This window comes from Falco peregrinus, chromosome 9 (genome assembly GCF_023634155.1).
Source record: "Falco peregrinus isolate bFalPer1 chromosome 9, bFalPer1.pri, whole genome shotgun sequence".
NCBI lineage: Eukaryota > Metazoa > Chordata > Aves > Falconiformes > Falconidae > Falco > Falco peregrinus.
In genome coordinates, this window is record NC_073729.1 from 38,868,261 (window position 1) to 38,882,992 (window position 14,732).

The window sequence follows — 14,732 nt, forward strand, 5'->3', positions numbered from 1 at the left end:
ACTTACATAATGTGTTTGGACTTTTATTTCCTTTCTGTGCTTTTCCTTTTGTTTTCCAGCTGTTGCGACAGAGGGAAGACACAGTCACTCAATATGAGTGATCAGCAGACTTCGTTTATTGTCTCTTACAGTCACCTTTTATGCCTTCTTATAATTAGCTCATACATATTACAAAAGTTAAGCTCATTATTGGTTAGTTGCCTAAATACCAAGCCCGCCCCTAGTTTCTCTTCTGTAGTTATCTGTTCCCACCTGCAACATTCTTTTCCCACCGAAATCTTCCTGTTATTGTGTAACAAGAACAGCCAAAGACAGTGTATTTTTGCTTTACTTCAGAGAAGCTGAGAGCGATGTGCATTTTTGTCCAGCCAGCTGGACTATGTCTATGAGACCTTTTTCAGCTAGCCAGTTATCCACGATTCCCCCGTTTTTATTTTGGGTGACATAGGCCTGGTTGACCATTTTCAATAACAGCGTTTTAACACAGGAAAATACACAGCCAACTTATAAAATCTCAGTTCAGAAGTATAATTCCAGAAATACTTGAAAAATAAAGTTAGCTTGAAGCTTTAATTTAGATGCTCTTTCTGTTCCAGTGATATAAAAAGTTTAAAAACTTCAAAAGTAATTTTAAAGTTCTGAACATGGACTAATGCAAGCTCAAAACCCAAAAAGAAACCAAAGTTATGTTTGACTAGGAATATTTGCAAATATTTTAGTGGAAAATCCCTGACCATTAACAATTTTCTGTCCAAATAACAGCTGCCCTTATGCAACCAACCAGTCCATACATTTTCTGAAGAGTACCTCATTGATATCAAAGAATTAACAAAGGGAAAAAATTAGTTCTAAGCTATATACATTCATAAGTGGATTTTTCAATAGTTGCATACAGATTTGCACACTAAGCCATAATGGCTTGTAGGTGATAAACACAAGAAGAGTACGTTGCTTATCTGTCTGAATGTCTATGCTAAATTTGACAACTATGCCACAAGCCAAGCCTACATGGGTGCTGTATCTTATGCACGTTCCTTAACAAACAGAAGTATAATAGACAAATTCCCAAGATCTAGTCCCCAACCTAATTATATTATTTTGTAGCCAATTAAGGAAAATAACACAAATGTGCATATCTACATGTGCACACACCTTTTAGTTCAGAACCAATCTGTGATAAAAGGCCTTAGCCTTATGGCATCATTGAATCTTAACGAGTACAGTAATTAAAAATGCAGTCTTACTGTAAGTGCGATTTATGCTGACATTCCCTCAAATGCTACACGTATTTCTCACTCGCCTGCCTCAAGTTAAAATAGTAGTATTTGTTAATATGTGTTAAAAAATCATTAATTCTCTACAATAGCAGTTGACTTTCATAACACTATGTAAGCAAAAGAGGCTTAAGATAGGTTTTCTGAATACTAACAATTTATTTTAGACTGTCTAAACTCAGGTCTTGAAAGATTTCACTGTGCCAGACATAGAAACACTGTTGCACTCCAGTTGTGATATCCCTTTTCCCAAGTTGTCACATGCACATCTCACTCAAGCAACATTATTGTTAAAGTTTCTCTCTGCTACATAAAAACATATTGCACTTGTAGATATAAAAAGACAGCACCCTTACTTAGATTATTACCTTATTACCTCATAACTCTTAGTATACCTTGTATCTGTGATTTCATCACTTCAAAAATTCACCAGAAGCAGATAAAACCACAGTATCAGACTAAACTACACCTTAACTGCTGATTCAAATAAAGGCATTCTCTTCAGATATGCCTAATGCTTACAAATAATTTGGCTGGTTTTGATCAAAAAACTATTATTACAATAACGATCAAAAATAATAATCCCGTTTGCAAAATGCCTTTAAGCCAGCCTCCTAGTCCCAACCAATTTCCACATTCAGCATACAGCATAAATACAGAATACAGAATAAATTATCTCCATCGAGGCAAAAAGGCTTCTCTTTAAGCACAGAGATGTTTGCTAGTTCAAGGCAGAAACCCATTTCTTGTAGGGGACATCTGAAGCACTTTTTTTTTTGGTGGGTTTGTAATCAATTCCATATTTTTCCTTGAGAAGCTTAAGCTGTTCCTCTTGTTTCAGGAGTGTTTCCAACTCTGATTTGTCGAATAGGTCTGTATTTCCCAAACATATCATACATTTCCTCCGCCGTGATTTTATACGGCAGGTTCCGAATATAAAGGATCCGATTGACCTCTGGGGGCAGCCAGATGTTAGCTCTCTTGGCCGCTTGCATCGCCATGGCGCCGATTGGAGGGGGGGGGGTGGTGCCGCCTTGGAGAGAAACCACGGCCGGGAAGGGGCCTGCCGGGCCGCGCGCTGCCGCGAGGGTCCCAGATACTATCCCATACGCTAATAACCCGGGTAATTCCTTTTTACAATCTATGTCCTGAACACTCCGCTTTTCTAAAAAGCATATGAGCGAATCGTACGCTGCTTGTCTCTCCATACCTTCGTCAGCGCTGTTGCAGCCTTTGCAAGACTTCGGCGACGCGTGGCCGGCGGGACCCTCTGTAGGTGCTCCCGGGCGCGGCGACTGTGCCCTTCCGCCTCCTGCGCTGCTTTCAGGACCGGTACCCGAATCTCCGTCGAACCGTGGCTCGCAGGTTCAGCCCTCTCTAGGGTCCCTGTTCGGGCGCCATTTGTTGTGACGGAGGGAAGACACAGTCACTCAATATGAGTGATCAGCAGACTTCATTTATTGTCTCTTACAGTCACCTTTTATGCCTTCTTATAATTAGCTCATACATATTACAAAAGTTAAGCTCATTATTGGTTAGTTGCCTAAATACCAAGCCTGCCCCTAGTTTCTCTTCTGTAGTTATCTGTTCCCACCTGCAACATTCTTTTCCCACCGAAATCTTCCTGTTATTGTGTAACAAGAACAGCCAAAGACAGTGTATTTTTGCTTTACTTCAGAGAAGCTGAGAGCGATGCGCATTTTTGTCCAGCCAGCTGGACTATGACTATGAGACCTTTTTCAGCTAGCCAGTTATCCACATCCAGCAATGTGGATGTTATGGTTTATGGCAGGTCTTAGCTATAGTACTAGCCTGGTGGTGATTCAGCATCTGAGTTAGCCTAGGTTGAGTGTGAAGAGCTGCAGAAGCAGAGCACATTTTCCATCATCGTTATTTCTGTTACTTTTTAATCACTAAGACTGCTTAATGTATGTCCTGCAGTAAGATGAGCTGTTTCTTACTGTGAAATTATGAATAAACTTGTCTGTTGTACCAGGTAAACCAGGAAATGGTGAGAATGCATGGGAAGACTGCCGTGGTGATTCAGGCTATGAAACTGGTAGGGTACACACCTGTGTGAAAGCAGAACCTGGACTTGAATCCACATCCTCAGCTAGACTAGTTGTTCTGGATGGTGTCTGCCACCAAACTAGTATGTAACTTGTGCTTGAAGGGCTGTGGGTCTAGGACTACTGCTGAGCAAAGATGAATTTTTATGCTAGTTTTTTATTCAAACCTAGTTTTGACCACAGTGTGTCTTCCTGGGTTCCACAGGCAGCAGATGGCTTCCTCTAGGGAAAGCTGGGCTGTCTTTCCTGAAATCCTCCATCTAGCTTGCAGCACAAAATTTTCTTGCACTTAGATCCTTGAAGGAAACTAAGCAACCTCTGTTCTTGAGTGGCTGCCTAAACTAAAATGTGTTACAAGTGTGGAAAAGAGGGAGGAAAACTGCCAACTCGTCTTTCGAGAAACTGCACTGTGGTTGACACCATCCTTTACTTATGTTTTCAGCTGCTTACAACCTGTAGGCAAGAGCTCTCCTTTCCTGTATTACATGTACAAGAAAACCTAAGAGAGTGTCTTTTTTCTTTTTAATATTTTTTTCTGTAAAATATATTTACAGCAGTAGTTCTGAAGGCTCAACAATCCCTTGTTTGGACCAGTGGCAGTGTGTACTGCTCTGCTTCAGTGGATGGTTTCTTTGACAAGGCACTGAAAGCATGTTGGGACTTCCCTTTGCTCCAGCCTTGAGAAGGCAGAAGGTGAGCTCTGAGATAGTAGAATGCATAGTGGGAAATCCTCTGCTTCTTAAATCTCTCTAGTTGCCACTCGAAGAGAGTGAATCCTGTGTCTCTGCACTGACTATGAGGAGTGGAGTCGCTGTCTGTTCTGCAGCTAGCTGAGGTCTCCAGGTGCTGGACTTATTGATGGTAGGAGAGACCTTCCCTGTTTTTGGGAGGAGGAGGTCAAGACATGGTAGAGGTAAATCTGAGGAAATTCTTCTCCCTGTGGGAGCAGAGGAGAATTTGGAGATGCTGTTTACCTGCAGGTTAGTGGCTGAAATGTGAATGAGCAAAGGAGTGCAAGTCCCGTGGTTGTCAGTTGAGAACAAGAGCTTCACATGTGTGGGCCCAGATGAAAAGCCATGGGAGGAGGGTCAAGCTTGGAAGGTGCTGAACTGGGACAGCACAGTTTTGCCCATTTTCTTGCATTCTTGTATCTTGCTAGTTTCAGAGGCAGTGAAGGCAGCTGCTGGGTGCTTTGGTGAGAGGCTGGAAGGTATGTGCTGCCCTGGATGTATCTGGAATTTAGATTTGCAGCATGGTTGTTGCTTGAGGTAGACAAGCTCAGGTCTGAGCTGGGGTTTTCTTCTTCAGGAGATCGTGTGATTCTTGCCCAGTGCAGTGCACACTCTCCTTTGTTGTAGATCACACTTTTGCTTTATCTCCATGGTAAGCACTGGGAACACCCCAGAAGTCTCTTTACTCTGGCCTTGGCTGAGATTGAGCAAGCACCCTTGTACTAGCAGTCCCCAAAGATATTTCAGCCTTGGGGCTTTGTATAAATCAAAAGCTATTGTGCGTGGGAGCTCATCAGGGAGGGTTCCTCTTGCTTCTAGGGCACCTGGCAATAAATACTGGTGACATTTCATGCTGGATTATGCCATGCTACTTGACAGAGCTCTGTCCTTTATAGGAGATAATGCTCCATCCACCACCTTCTTTTCCCAGACAGCTTGTTGGGCTGAGGGCCCTACTCAAGCTCTGAAATGCTTGATTCCCTCGGGGACTGTTTCACCAAAACGAGGCACCTGCTTCAGGTGGAGCAGTCACATCACTTGCATGCAAGTGTTTGAGGAAAAGACACAGACTCCATTGGGAGGTAATCGCTTTTGATCAGCTTTGAGCAAATACTTCATCCACCCATCAGTACCACACTTCGGTATGAGTGTCTCATTAAACAGCCTAAATGGCATCTGTTGCCCCCTTCCAGTGGTGACTGCATGTGGGGTCAGTGCACTGAGCTTTCTCTGCTGCCCTGAGGTGATGGGCTTGCTCCTTTGGGCTCACAGAAGTGGTGCTGAATGCTGCCGGCCTGCTATGTTTTGTTGCTGCACTGTGAAGTGGCATCCTCTGCACCGTGGCTTGTTTCCACTGCCGCCAGCCAGCCCTGCTTCCCTGGCACTCCAGGAAGCTTTTGTGTAAGAGAGAAATAACTGCAGGGCTTGCTTGGAAGCAGCCTGGCATTGCTCAGGCATGATTCACTTCTCTGTGTTTGCAGAGCTGGATTAGTCACCCTGGCCTGCTGCAAGGTGCCCTTTATGCTCTGTATGGATGTGCTGGGCACCAAGTGGGAGAGCTGTCCTGCAGGAGGGAGAAATGCTTTCCAAACTCTGCTGAGCTCATGATTGTACAATTGCTTTAATCTGGCCTGAATCCAGCCTGGAAGGGCTCCCAGATCTCTCATTTACTAGTTCTCATACAGATGAGCTTGATTAGGCCAAGCTGGTGAGTGCAGCTGTGAGCAGAGCCAGCTCCTGGCATGATGTGCCTCAGGCTTCCCTCCTGCAGCCTCGCTGCTGCAGGGGGCCGGAGTCAGTGCCCTGTGGAGCAGCTGGAGCTCGTGGGTTTCAATGCCAGCTCTGCAGGGCAGAGACAAGCACCTGGGCTGCAGCCTCTGTCTCCCAAAGTGTCCTGGCTTCCCACCTATACCAGCTTAGCTGCTCTGACCCGTTGTGTTGGTGTGCTGCTCTGTGGGGCAGGGGGGAGGTGAGCGAAGGCTGCTGAGCATGCGCTAGCCTGAGCGCTGTTTCCTCCTGTCAGGAAGCCTAGCCCTCCTCATTAGAAGACTGGGAGCTGGCCTGGCCAGCTTCCCTTCCCCACCCTCCCTCTGTTTGCTTTGGAGGGTTTTAACTGCAGAAGCCATGATTTTGTGCTGGAGGAGGGGGATCAAAAACAGAGCCAGGCTCCTGTCATCGCCGCAGCACTTGGGCCCGCATCTTCCAGTCCTGGCTTTCTAAGGCCCTCACCCCCATAGGGCATTAGTCCAGTGTTGAAGTGCAGCTGTGTGATGGCCTCCGCTGGGCAATTTTCATTTCTCCTTCCTTTCGTGGTCCAGGGAAGGGAGAGTGCCCAGCGCTGTGCGCCCCGGCTCCCTGTCTCCAGCAGGCCTGTGCCTGCCGCGGAGCATGAGGGGACAGCCGTCAGGGTCTGTCCGTTGCAGGGCACGGGGCAGATGTCTGTGAGGTGCCTTCCCGAGCCCCCTGTGGCTTGGTGCTCCCCTGTGCCCAGCTGGGCCGTGGTCCCGGGGGGCTAGGGCTGGTTGACCTGCAGGGGCTGTCCCCTGGCCCAGAGCCAGCTCAGTGCCCCAGGGTTGAGGTTGATGGAGCAGCCAGGGCTGCCCTGCTGGGTCCATGGGGTTCTGGGGCAGGGAGTGGGTGGCCAAACCGGCCGGGCGAGTCACGGCTGAGTCACGACAGGCAGGCGGAGCTGGGCAGCACTGCCTGTCACTGGCTCCATGGCGCTCAGCGTTGGTGTCCGGCGTCTCTCCTGGCTGCCTGGCCATGGCGAGCGGCAGGTGCAACTCAGCTTCCGAGGTGGGCCCTGGCCAGGGAGGGATGGAGGGAATGGGGTCTGCTTTCCCTGTGGCAGCTGGGTGGGCTGGGCTGCCCTGCTGGCATCTCACGCCTCCCCTCTCCTTTCCAAGGCTTCACTCAGAAGACGAGGAAGATCCACTGTGGCCCAGAGGCTGTCTTCGGGGAGGTGAGAGCACACCGACAGGGTGCATGGAGCACCGGGGCTTCTCCATAAGTGTCATCCGTGGGACAGGGACAGGACATGGCAGCGTCTCAGTTAATGACTTGTAGGGCAGGAGGGGGGTAATGGGGACAGGGAGTGGGCTGGGAAGTGTTCCCCCTAGCACCCACCTTCGCTGTTGCATCCCTGAACCCTGTAAGAGCCCAGCCGTGCCAGACGGGCAGGTGCTCCTCATTGCTTGTCTCCTGTCTCAGCCAGGTGCCTCTGTGTCACCTAGGAAAGGAGAAGAAGGACTGGGGGGCAGGAGGGACATCTCCCTCTTGCCAGCCACAAGGCAGCCAGCCAGTTTGTGTGTCAGGTGAATTGCGGCCTGGCAGGGGGCAGCCTGGCGATGTGCCTGAGCCTCATGGCTCCCTGCCCTGGGTGATCTGTTCTCTCCAGGTTACTGTACCTTCCCATACCCCGTCTCACACCACCTGTCGGCTTGGGGACCTCAGCAGGCACAAGCATCATCCTGGCAAGAGCCAGGGTGATGGTGCTCCAACTTCTTTAGTAGCTGACCTGCAGCTCTGTGCTGATGGAGGGGCTCTTGCTCCCCTCCCCACCCTTCCTCCATTCCCAGCTGCAGGGTCTGCCTGGGCCAGCAGGAACGTAACTTCCCACTGCAGCAGTTTTTTGTCATGCTCGTTGGTTCGGTCATTTTGCAGAGATTGGCCAACATGGGAGAGCGTGGCTGGGAATGAACTCTCTCTTCCTGCTCTGTTTGCTTGTAGCTTTTTTGCTGGCCTCATTATGGGAAGCTCGTCATGGGGGAAGTGCTGTCCATTACGGTTTACAACTGCAGCAAGGTTTTCAGTAACAGGTAGGTCCTTTGGTTGTCAGGTGATAAGCAGAGGTGGGGTAAGAGACATACTGGCCTCTGAATTTTCTACTGGGAGTAGAAAATGTTTATTGGAAATCTGATGGGAGGCAGATGAGCAGCATACAAGTTTTATAAAAGAGGGATGGAGCTGGTTCTGATGGGGCAGCAGTGCTGTATATATTAAGTTAAATAAGTGGAATCATTTAGTTGTGCCAGCAGTAACAGATTACGTAAGGGTCTAGATCAGACCCCCAGGTGGGACAAAGGTAAAATCGAGCCCTAAAAAATAGAGCTACAAGGGCAAGACTTAGAGCAAAGTGGGGACCTGCTCTCACCCTATAGATCCAGGTGGTGACTGACCATGCTGCACTCAAATTCAACATGCCTACGAGTGGGGAAAAGCCCTGAGCTCATGGTAGTGTGGTTTAACCTTTAAAAATTACAGCAATTTAAAGGATCAGCCAGAATTTAAAATGTGTCTAGGTGCAACAGGCACAATGCTGTGGACTCAACAGCTGTTCCATCAGTTGTAAAACACTTCAGGGAGACTCCAGAGTAGAGGGGACAGATTTAGTGGTGGTAGACCAAGCAAGGGAGCAGAGTCATGTCCTTCTAGGACGTGTGAAGCATGAGGATGGAGGGAAAGGTGTCAGCTCTGATAAGCAAAATGTGGGAAGTGAGGGAAAACCAACAGGAACAATTTTCTAGAGGCAGCTAATAATGCAGACCTTTTCAAAACCATCACAACCCTGCCGGAGAGGGTGTGGAGGAAACAGATGAGCACAGCACATGTGAGACACCTAAAGGTAAAGCCAGAGCAGAAAATGTGGCTGAACTTTGTGTCACTGTTTACTGGATGCTTTCCTTATGGGAGCTGGATTAGAGGAATTGTTTCTGACAGAAATGTCAATAGAAAGTGCTGTAGAACAAATAAAGCAAACAGTAACAAAACACCAGGACCTGATTGTGCTGAGAAGAGAAGCCCAATGGGAAATGACTGGACAGGCACTGACAGCATCTATCCACACACCTCTGCTGCTGGGGAGCAAAGTAATGGCAGGTAATAGACGCTGCAGTTTAAAAGCGGTTGGACAGTGCACTGGAATGATCAAAAATAAATAGGAAGAGACTGTGGAAGGATAGAAGGAGAAAATTTGCTGTATTGATCTATGGTCTCTGGAATTCTGTGTGTGCAGCCTTTCTATGGCAGCAGCACCAAACTGAAGAGGAGGGGGATGATGGAGACATTCCTTCCTTGGGGGTAGGAGATCAGGCAGGCCCTGCATCTGAGAAAAGAGAGAGGTGAGAGGCAATACCAAGAGATCAGCAGCTTGCAGTTGAAGGTGACTGGGGAATGATTCCTCTTGTCATGGTCCTGGGCAGGCAGTGAAACACCCCAGTGGTGGTTTCCAGCAGACAATAGGAAGCTCTGTTCCATGTGGGACTTAGCTCAGCTGCTGGCAAAACTGCCACAGGGAGATGGAGGCCAATATACAAACAGGTTCCAGACAGCAGTAACACAAGGTGGGCTTAGGAGCAGCTGAATGTGATCCCGCATGTGTTCCTGCCACTTGGTAGGGAGCCAGATGACTTTTCCTCAGACGGAAGCCTTTTTGGAGTAGGTAAATTTTGGCCTGATTTGCTGCAGACATCCCTGTGGCCATGGCTTTATGTCCTGTTTCTGTATTTCCTTGTGTGGAGTCTCTGCTTCCCAGTTTTGTCTGGGAAGAGTCACCCCAGTTCCGCTGGGTACCCAGATACAGGCTGGCTCCTGTGAAGCCTAGCTCTGCTGAAGGGGGGAGCTCCCTCACACACCGTGGGACTGGATCCATACAAGCCTTTAACCACTGATGGCAGCTTGGTTGCAGGCAGCTGCCTGGGCATGACTGGGGTGGAGGCATGACCTGCTGCAGGGTCAGTGGGTCTCAGGTATTTTGGTTGCCAGACTTCCTATGGAAAGTGCTGCAGCATTTGATGGCCTTTGCTGCATCTCGGAGGGGCTGTGAGCAGGAGAGCGGAGATCCTGGTACTCTCTTCACACATGATGTAGGTGCTGATGCTATATACAGTTTTGCTGCAGCCTCTGGTTTTGTCTCAGGCTTCTCGGTACCCTTGTCCTCAGCCTTCAGCACCTGATGACATCTGGCAGGCTGATCATCCGGGAGGCCCTTGTCGACAGGAACCACAGAGTCACTGGTGTAAGTCCTCCGTGGGTGGCCTAGCTATCAGCAACCGGGAAGACATTGTGGGAAACCTTGTGTGGTGCTTCCCAGGTGGATTTGGAGCTGGAGGGGGAGTCCAAGGTGCTGTTTGAACCTGGGAGTTCTGCAGCATTTGTGCCCTCTCTGCACAGGGGTGCAGCCACTTGACATCCATCAAGTGATTTTACAAGCATCCAGAAGTGTGTGGAGTGGGCCTGGGGTCCTGCAGACCTGCCAAGGGCTTAGTAAAATCTCCCCAAGCCTGGGTGATGGATGTAGGAGGTGGTATTTCATCTGCTTCCTACACCACGCAGCACGTGGACGTGCGCTGCTGCAGGGTGCCAAGCAAAGGGGAGCTGATGGGGTGAGGCTGAAGGTGGCAGGATGCTTTGGGGACCCCCAGTGAGCTTTTGGGTTGAACACCAGTACTAACTGAATAGCTTAACAATGGTCTGGGGCAGTGTGAGCAGCTCTGACACCTGCCTGCCCCTCTGCTCTGTGCAGTGAGTCCTGCTCTCCTCGCACCCCAGGAGTGGGGCTCACTGAGCCCTTTGTGCTGCTGGAAAACGGACACAACACAATTACGAGCTGTGCCCTGGCAGCTGGGTGTGTGCAGGCACAGTTCAGCAAGTGCCAGACAACCAGGGCTTGGTGCCAGGGCTGCAGGTGGGGCTGGGAAGAGGCAAGGCGGAGACAGGCAGTCTTGCAATGTGCTGCACCTCTGTTTGCCCTGCTTGTGGGCAGCCTGACTCACGCCTGCAGTGGCATGTGGGATGCAGCTCTGTGGCCAGCAGACCATGAGACCAAGTGCCACAGGCACAACTTTCCCATGTTGCTGAGCTGGCTGGATCAGGGAGCAGGTCTGGGTGGAAACTGAACATTTCCAGGGTGATTTTTTAGCCTGATGCAGCATACTGCATAAACATGCATGCCCGCAAAGAGACAAGGTCTAGACCCACCCTTCAGCAGCACTCTGTGCTGGCAATGGTTTGAGGGGACAGAGCTAGGGGCACTTACACTGCTGTAAGGTCAGAGCTGCTCTGTAGCCCAGTCCTTTGCCCCTGGCTGCCTCTTGCCTTGCGCTAACAGCAGCACTCATGCTGATGAGCTGCTCCAAAGAAAAACCAACCGCACTTGGTTTTTTACCAGGTTAAGTTTTGGATTGTGCAGCCCTGGGACAGAATAGAGCAGGCAAGGCTGGACACTCATCCACGAGCAGCCTGAGGCCCTCTTCCTCAGCTTAGCCGCGAAGAGACATGTCCCCAAGGGCATGTTTTGATCTCTGCTCCTTTAGCAGAGGGGGAACAAAGCCCTTCCTTCTATTCCAAGTCCTATTCTTCTCTGGGACTTGAGTTACTTCCATCCTTTTTTCTCCTAGTGGTTTGAATGGTTTTTTTCCAAGCCTCAGCTATTCACCCAGCTTTATCTTGGGCTTCTGCATCCATCCAGCCTTTGCTGCTACCTTTCCCAGCCACTATAGTACCGCTTGCTTTGTGTGTATTTCTCCTTCCAGAAACATTTTTTCCCAGGGACTAAACTATGAACCCAGCTTGTACATCCCCTTCAGCCTACTGAGAAGTGACCTCCTTCATGGCTGTGATTTTGGCCTCTGCTTGGAAATTCTTGTGCGTTTGTGTTGGTTTGAGATTCGGCTGGTCACCTGCAGATCCATGTTTGCAGATCCATCTTTTCAGACCCATGCTGGCTGTGCTGATACACAACATGCCCCGTACTTCTCTGGCTGTCGTCTTCCTCACTAATGCTAAGTGGATGTGTCTTGTGATGCAGACTCTGGCTGTGCTTATGGCTGTCATGGTATTTTAAACCAAACTGCCATGCCTGGGCATGCTCTGCCAGCTGTCTCGTGCCTCCCACAGAGAGACCACTCCAAACCCCTGCATATTAGTTTTCTCTGCTGCAGGGCTCTCCCCACTTTCCTTGTTGAAAGTGCCCGGAGGTGGCTCTCGGAGGTGCCTCGATGGTATATTTTAGATGTGTAACCTTAAGCGAGCTTTTTCTCAGTGAATCCTGGAGTTTGGGAAGCTGTAGGGGAGGGAGTTTGGTTAACTCTAGCTTGTTGATGGAGGCAGACAAGGAGCATCTGGTATAAATAGCCCTCTTATGGGGTTGTGACCCCCTTCCTCCCCCTTCTTTCCACCAGCATCTCACTTCCTTTTTACTTCCATGCTCCACTTCCCCTTTTCTGTGACATTTCTGCAGTTGTTTTGCGGCTGCCAAGCTCTCAGGCAGTTTCAGTTTCTGTTTGTAGATCTACATTGAGTTGGATTTGCGCTACGTGCCTCCAGATGGCTCTGCTGGAACCTGGGTTGAAGAGGACTTTGTCTATCAGATGAAAGACAGGTATTGAAATCCTGTGAGGAGCAAATTTCCATGCCGCTTATGTAGGTGCTTTTGCCAGTGGCAGCCTTCGGGATGCAATCCAGCCTCATTTACTTTCCACCTCTGGCCAGTATGATGCATCTCTGCTCTACAGCAGCCATAAATGAGCAGGGCTCTTTCAAAGAAAATACCTTGTCTTTACAAACAGCCCATGAGTGCAATGATCCTCTGTGATCTGGGAGTCCTTTTGGACTTGAGAGTACTTCTGCAGCCTTTCTGGCTGACGGGAGCAAGACTTTGTGGCTGCAAAGTTGCAGAGTGTGGCTTTGCACTGCAGCAACCCCAGGCACCCTGCACACAGGTGGTGCCCAAAGCCAGGAGAGATGTGGGAGTCTGAGCAGACAGGATGACAGGCAGCAGCAAGGTCTAGGGAGTGTCAATTCTGGAGTACCAGAGGCAAAGCAGCAGTTGTACAGTGGGGACAGTGGAAAAGCATCACTTAGAAGGATGCTTGTGTCTCTGCCAAGAGTCAAGTAGGAGCATGGCTGTGGCATTGTTACTTAAATGCATCAGTGAACAACACAACATGCTTTTTTTTTTTTTTTTTCCTTTTCAGAAAAGTATCTCTTTTTTTCTTACAGTTCAGAGTTAATCATCCACAATCCTGGATTTGAGGAGCTGCAGTAAGTAGCCCTACTTGAGTGTATCAGCTCACCCTCCTGGGTGGAAGGGAGTGCACAACCTGTTCGTCAGGGCTGATGACATGGTGCATGACATGGCAGGGGGTTTGCAGGGCAGCCGAGGGTCCAAGAGCAAGTGAACTGGACAGGAGGGCTGCTGTGTTGGGCAGGAAGCTAGCGAAAGGCCTGGAGACTGACGAGGAAGAGGAGGATGAGGATTTCTGTGATGCGTCTGAGATGGAGGTCTCTGGCATTGTCTTCAGCCCTGTGAGGAGGTATCCATGATGTGTTCTTCTCTCTTGCCTCTGCTTGGGCCCTGGGATGGAAAGTGCTAGCTCATAGGGGAAATCCTGCATCTCTTGGCATTCTGCTTTTGCAGAATGTCAGAAACCTTCAATCTCCACTGGCCCCAAACAGGGACTGCTGGGGATTTGCTTGTTGCCAGGGTTTTCCAGTCTCCAAGGTCCATGCAGATGAAGACACCTGCTTACCCAGATTGTTTTTCTGTGCAGCCGCTCCAGACTTTGCTTCTCACGGGACCTCTTTGCCACCCCAGCCCCGCAGAGTTTCCAGGTAATGCAGCATTGGGTGAATGTCCTTGCAGCTGCCCCTGGCCCCACAGCTGGTCCCTCATGGCTTTGCTGCAGGCCTGGGCTTCTCCAGTTGCTACATACCCTGGCAAGGCCTCTAGCATGAAGACACTTTCTTGCTTTGCATGCCTTCCCTGGGCAAGGTGTAAGGTTCCCTGAATGGATTGCATCCATGAGTGCTGGCTCCAGCATCAGCCAACCCAGAGCAGAATTTCTTTTTGGGCCATGTAGCTAGCTATGGATGTACAAGAGAAGAGAATCAGCCTGACAGCCAGCCCTGTGTGCTACTGCAAAAACACTGCCTGAGCAGAGCTTCAGAGGGCACCCAGGCACAGCTGATACCTGCCACCTTCCCCAGGGCTTTACCTGGGCCCCCAGGGACATCTGCAGGACGTGGCTGGGGGTGGAGGGCTGCTGCAAGGGCTTTCTTGGGGATGCTGGGAGGCTGGTATGAAGCTGTGGCTCTTGCCAGTGCTCTGACATCGGGTTTATTCAAACCACTGTGAAGTTTGGAAATGGAGTTCAGTCCCATCTTTTGCCTTGTGGATTTCAGGGCAGGTCTCCCAGCCTAGCTATTGATTTAAATCCTTCCCCTGTTCTAAGTAAACATGGACTCACATTTGGGTCTCCTGCTTTTCAGGGCTGGGTCCTGCCAACCAAGCAGGAAGCTTTTGTGGGGGTGGAATTTCCTACGATCCTTTTTTTGAAGCTATTACCATGCTCTTGCCTGCCCTGAGCATCCACCCCTGCAGTGAGGGCCCTGCCCAGCTGCGTACTGGTATTGCTGAAACAAGCTGAAGATGGAGCTGGAAATGAGGAAATTGCTAATCCAATGGTTTTTCTCCCACGTTTTCGTAGGTTGGGATTAATATCATTGAAGCGCAGAAGCTGGTGGGGGTGAACATTAACCCCTTTGTGGTAGTCAAGGTTGGAGAGGAGAAGAAGCACACGGCAACACAGAAGTCAACAAACTGCCCCTTCTACAATGAAGTATGTGATACGGACAGAGGCTCTGTCATTGCCCTACCA

At 49.5% G+C, this 14,732-nt stretch overlaps 1 protein-coding gene across 19 annotated transcripts in view; it reads left to right on the top strand.

Moving 5' to 3' along the window:
* Window positions 1-3,880: 3,880 nt before the first annotated feature.
* Window positions 3,881-14,732, top strand: part of LOC101911605 (fer-1-like protein 4) — a 40,637-nt gene continuing 29,785 nt past the window's right edge. For 5 of the 19 annotated variants that reach the window (XR_008748745.1, XM_055813866.1, XM_055813870.1 and 2 more), the window contains exons 1-9: window positions 3,930-5,156; window positions 6,981-7,036; window positions 7,804-7,892; window positions 9,991-10,090; window positions 12,363-12,454; window positions 13,075-13,116; window positions 13,227-13,388; window positions 13,626-13,686; window positions 14,562-14,693. Coding sequence is in view for 16 of the 19 variants with exons in the window: in XM_055813866.1 (XP_055669841.1) it covers window positions 4,925-5,156; window positions 6,981-7,036; window positions 7,804-7,892; window positions 9,991-10,090; window positions 12,363-12,454; window positions 13,075-13,116; window positions 13,227-13,388; window positions 13,626-13,686; window positions 14,562-14,693 (966 nt within the window). In the remaining 3 variants the exon portion in view is untranslated. Of the gene's footprint in view, window positions 6,871-6,980; window positions 7,037-7,803; window positions 7,893-9,990; window positions 10,091-12,362; window positions 12,455-13,074; window positions 13,117-13,226; window positions 13,389-13,625; window positions 13,687-14,561; window positions 14,694-14,732 lie in introns of all 19 variants that reach the window. The other 14 variants (XM_055813872.1, XM_055813873.1, XM_055813874.1 and 11 more) reach the window with 8 other exon arrangements.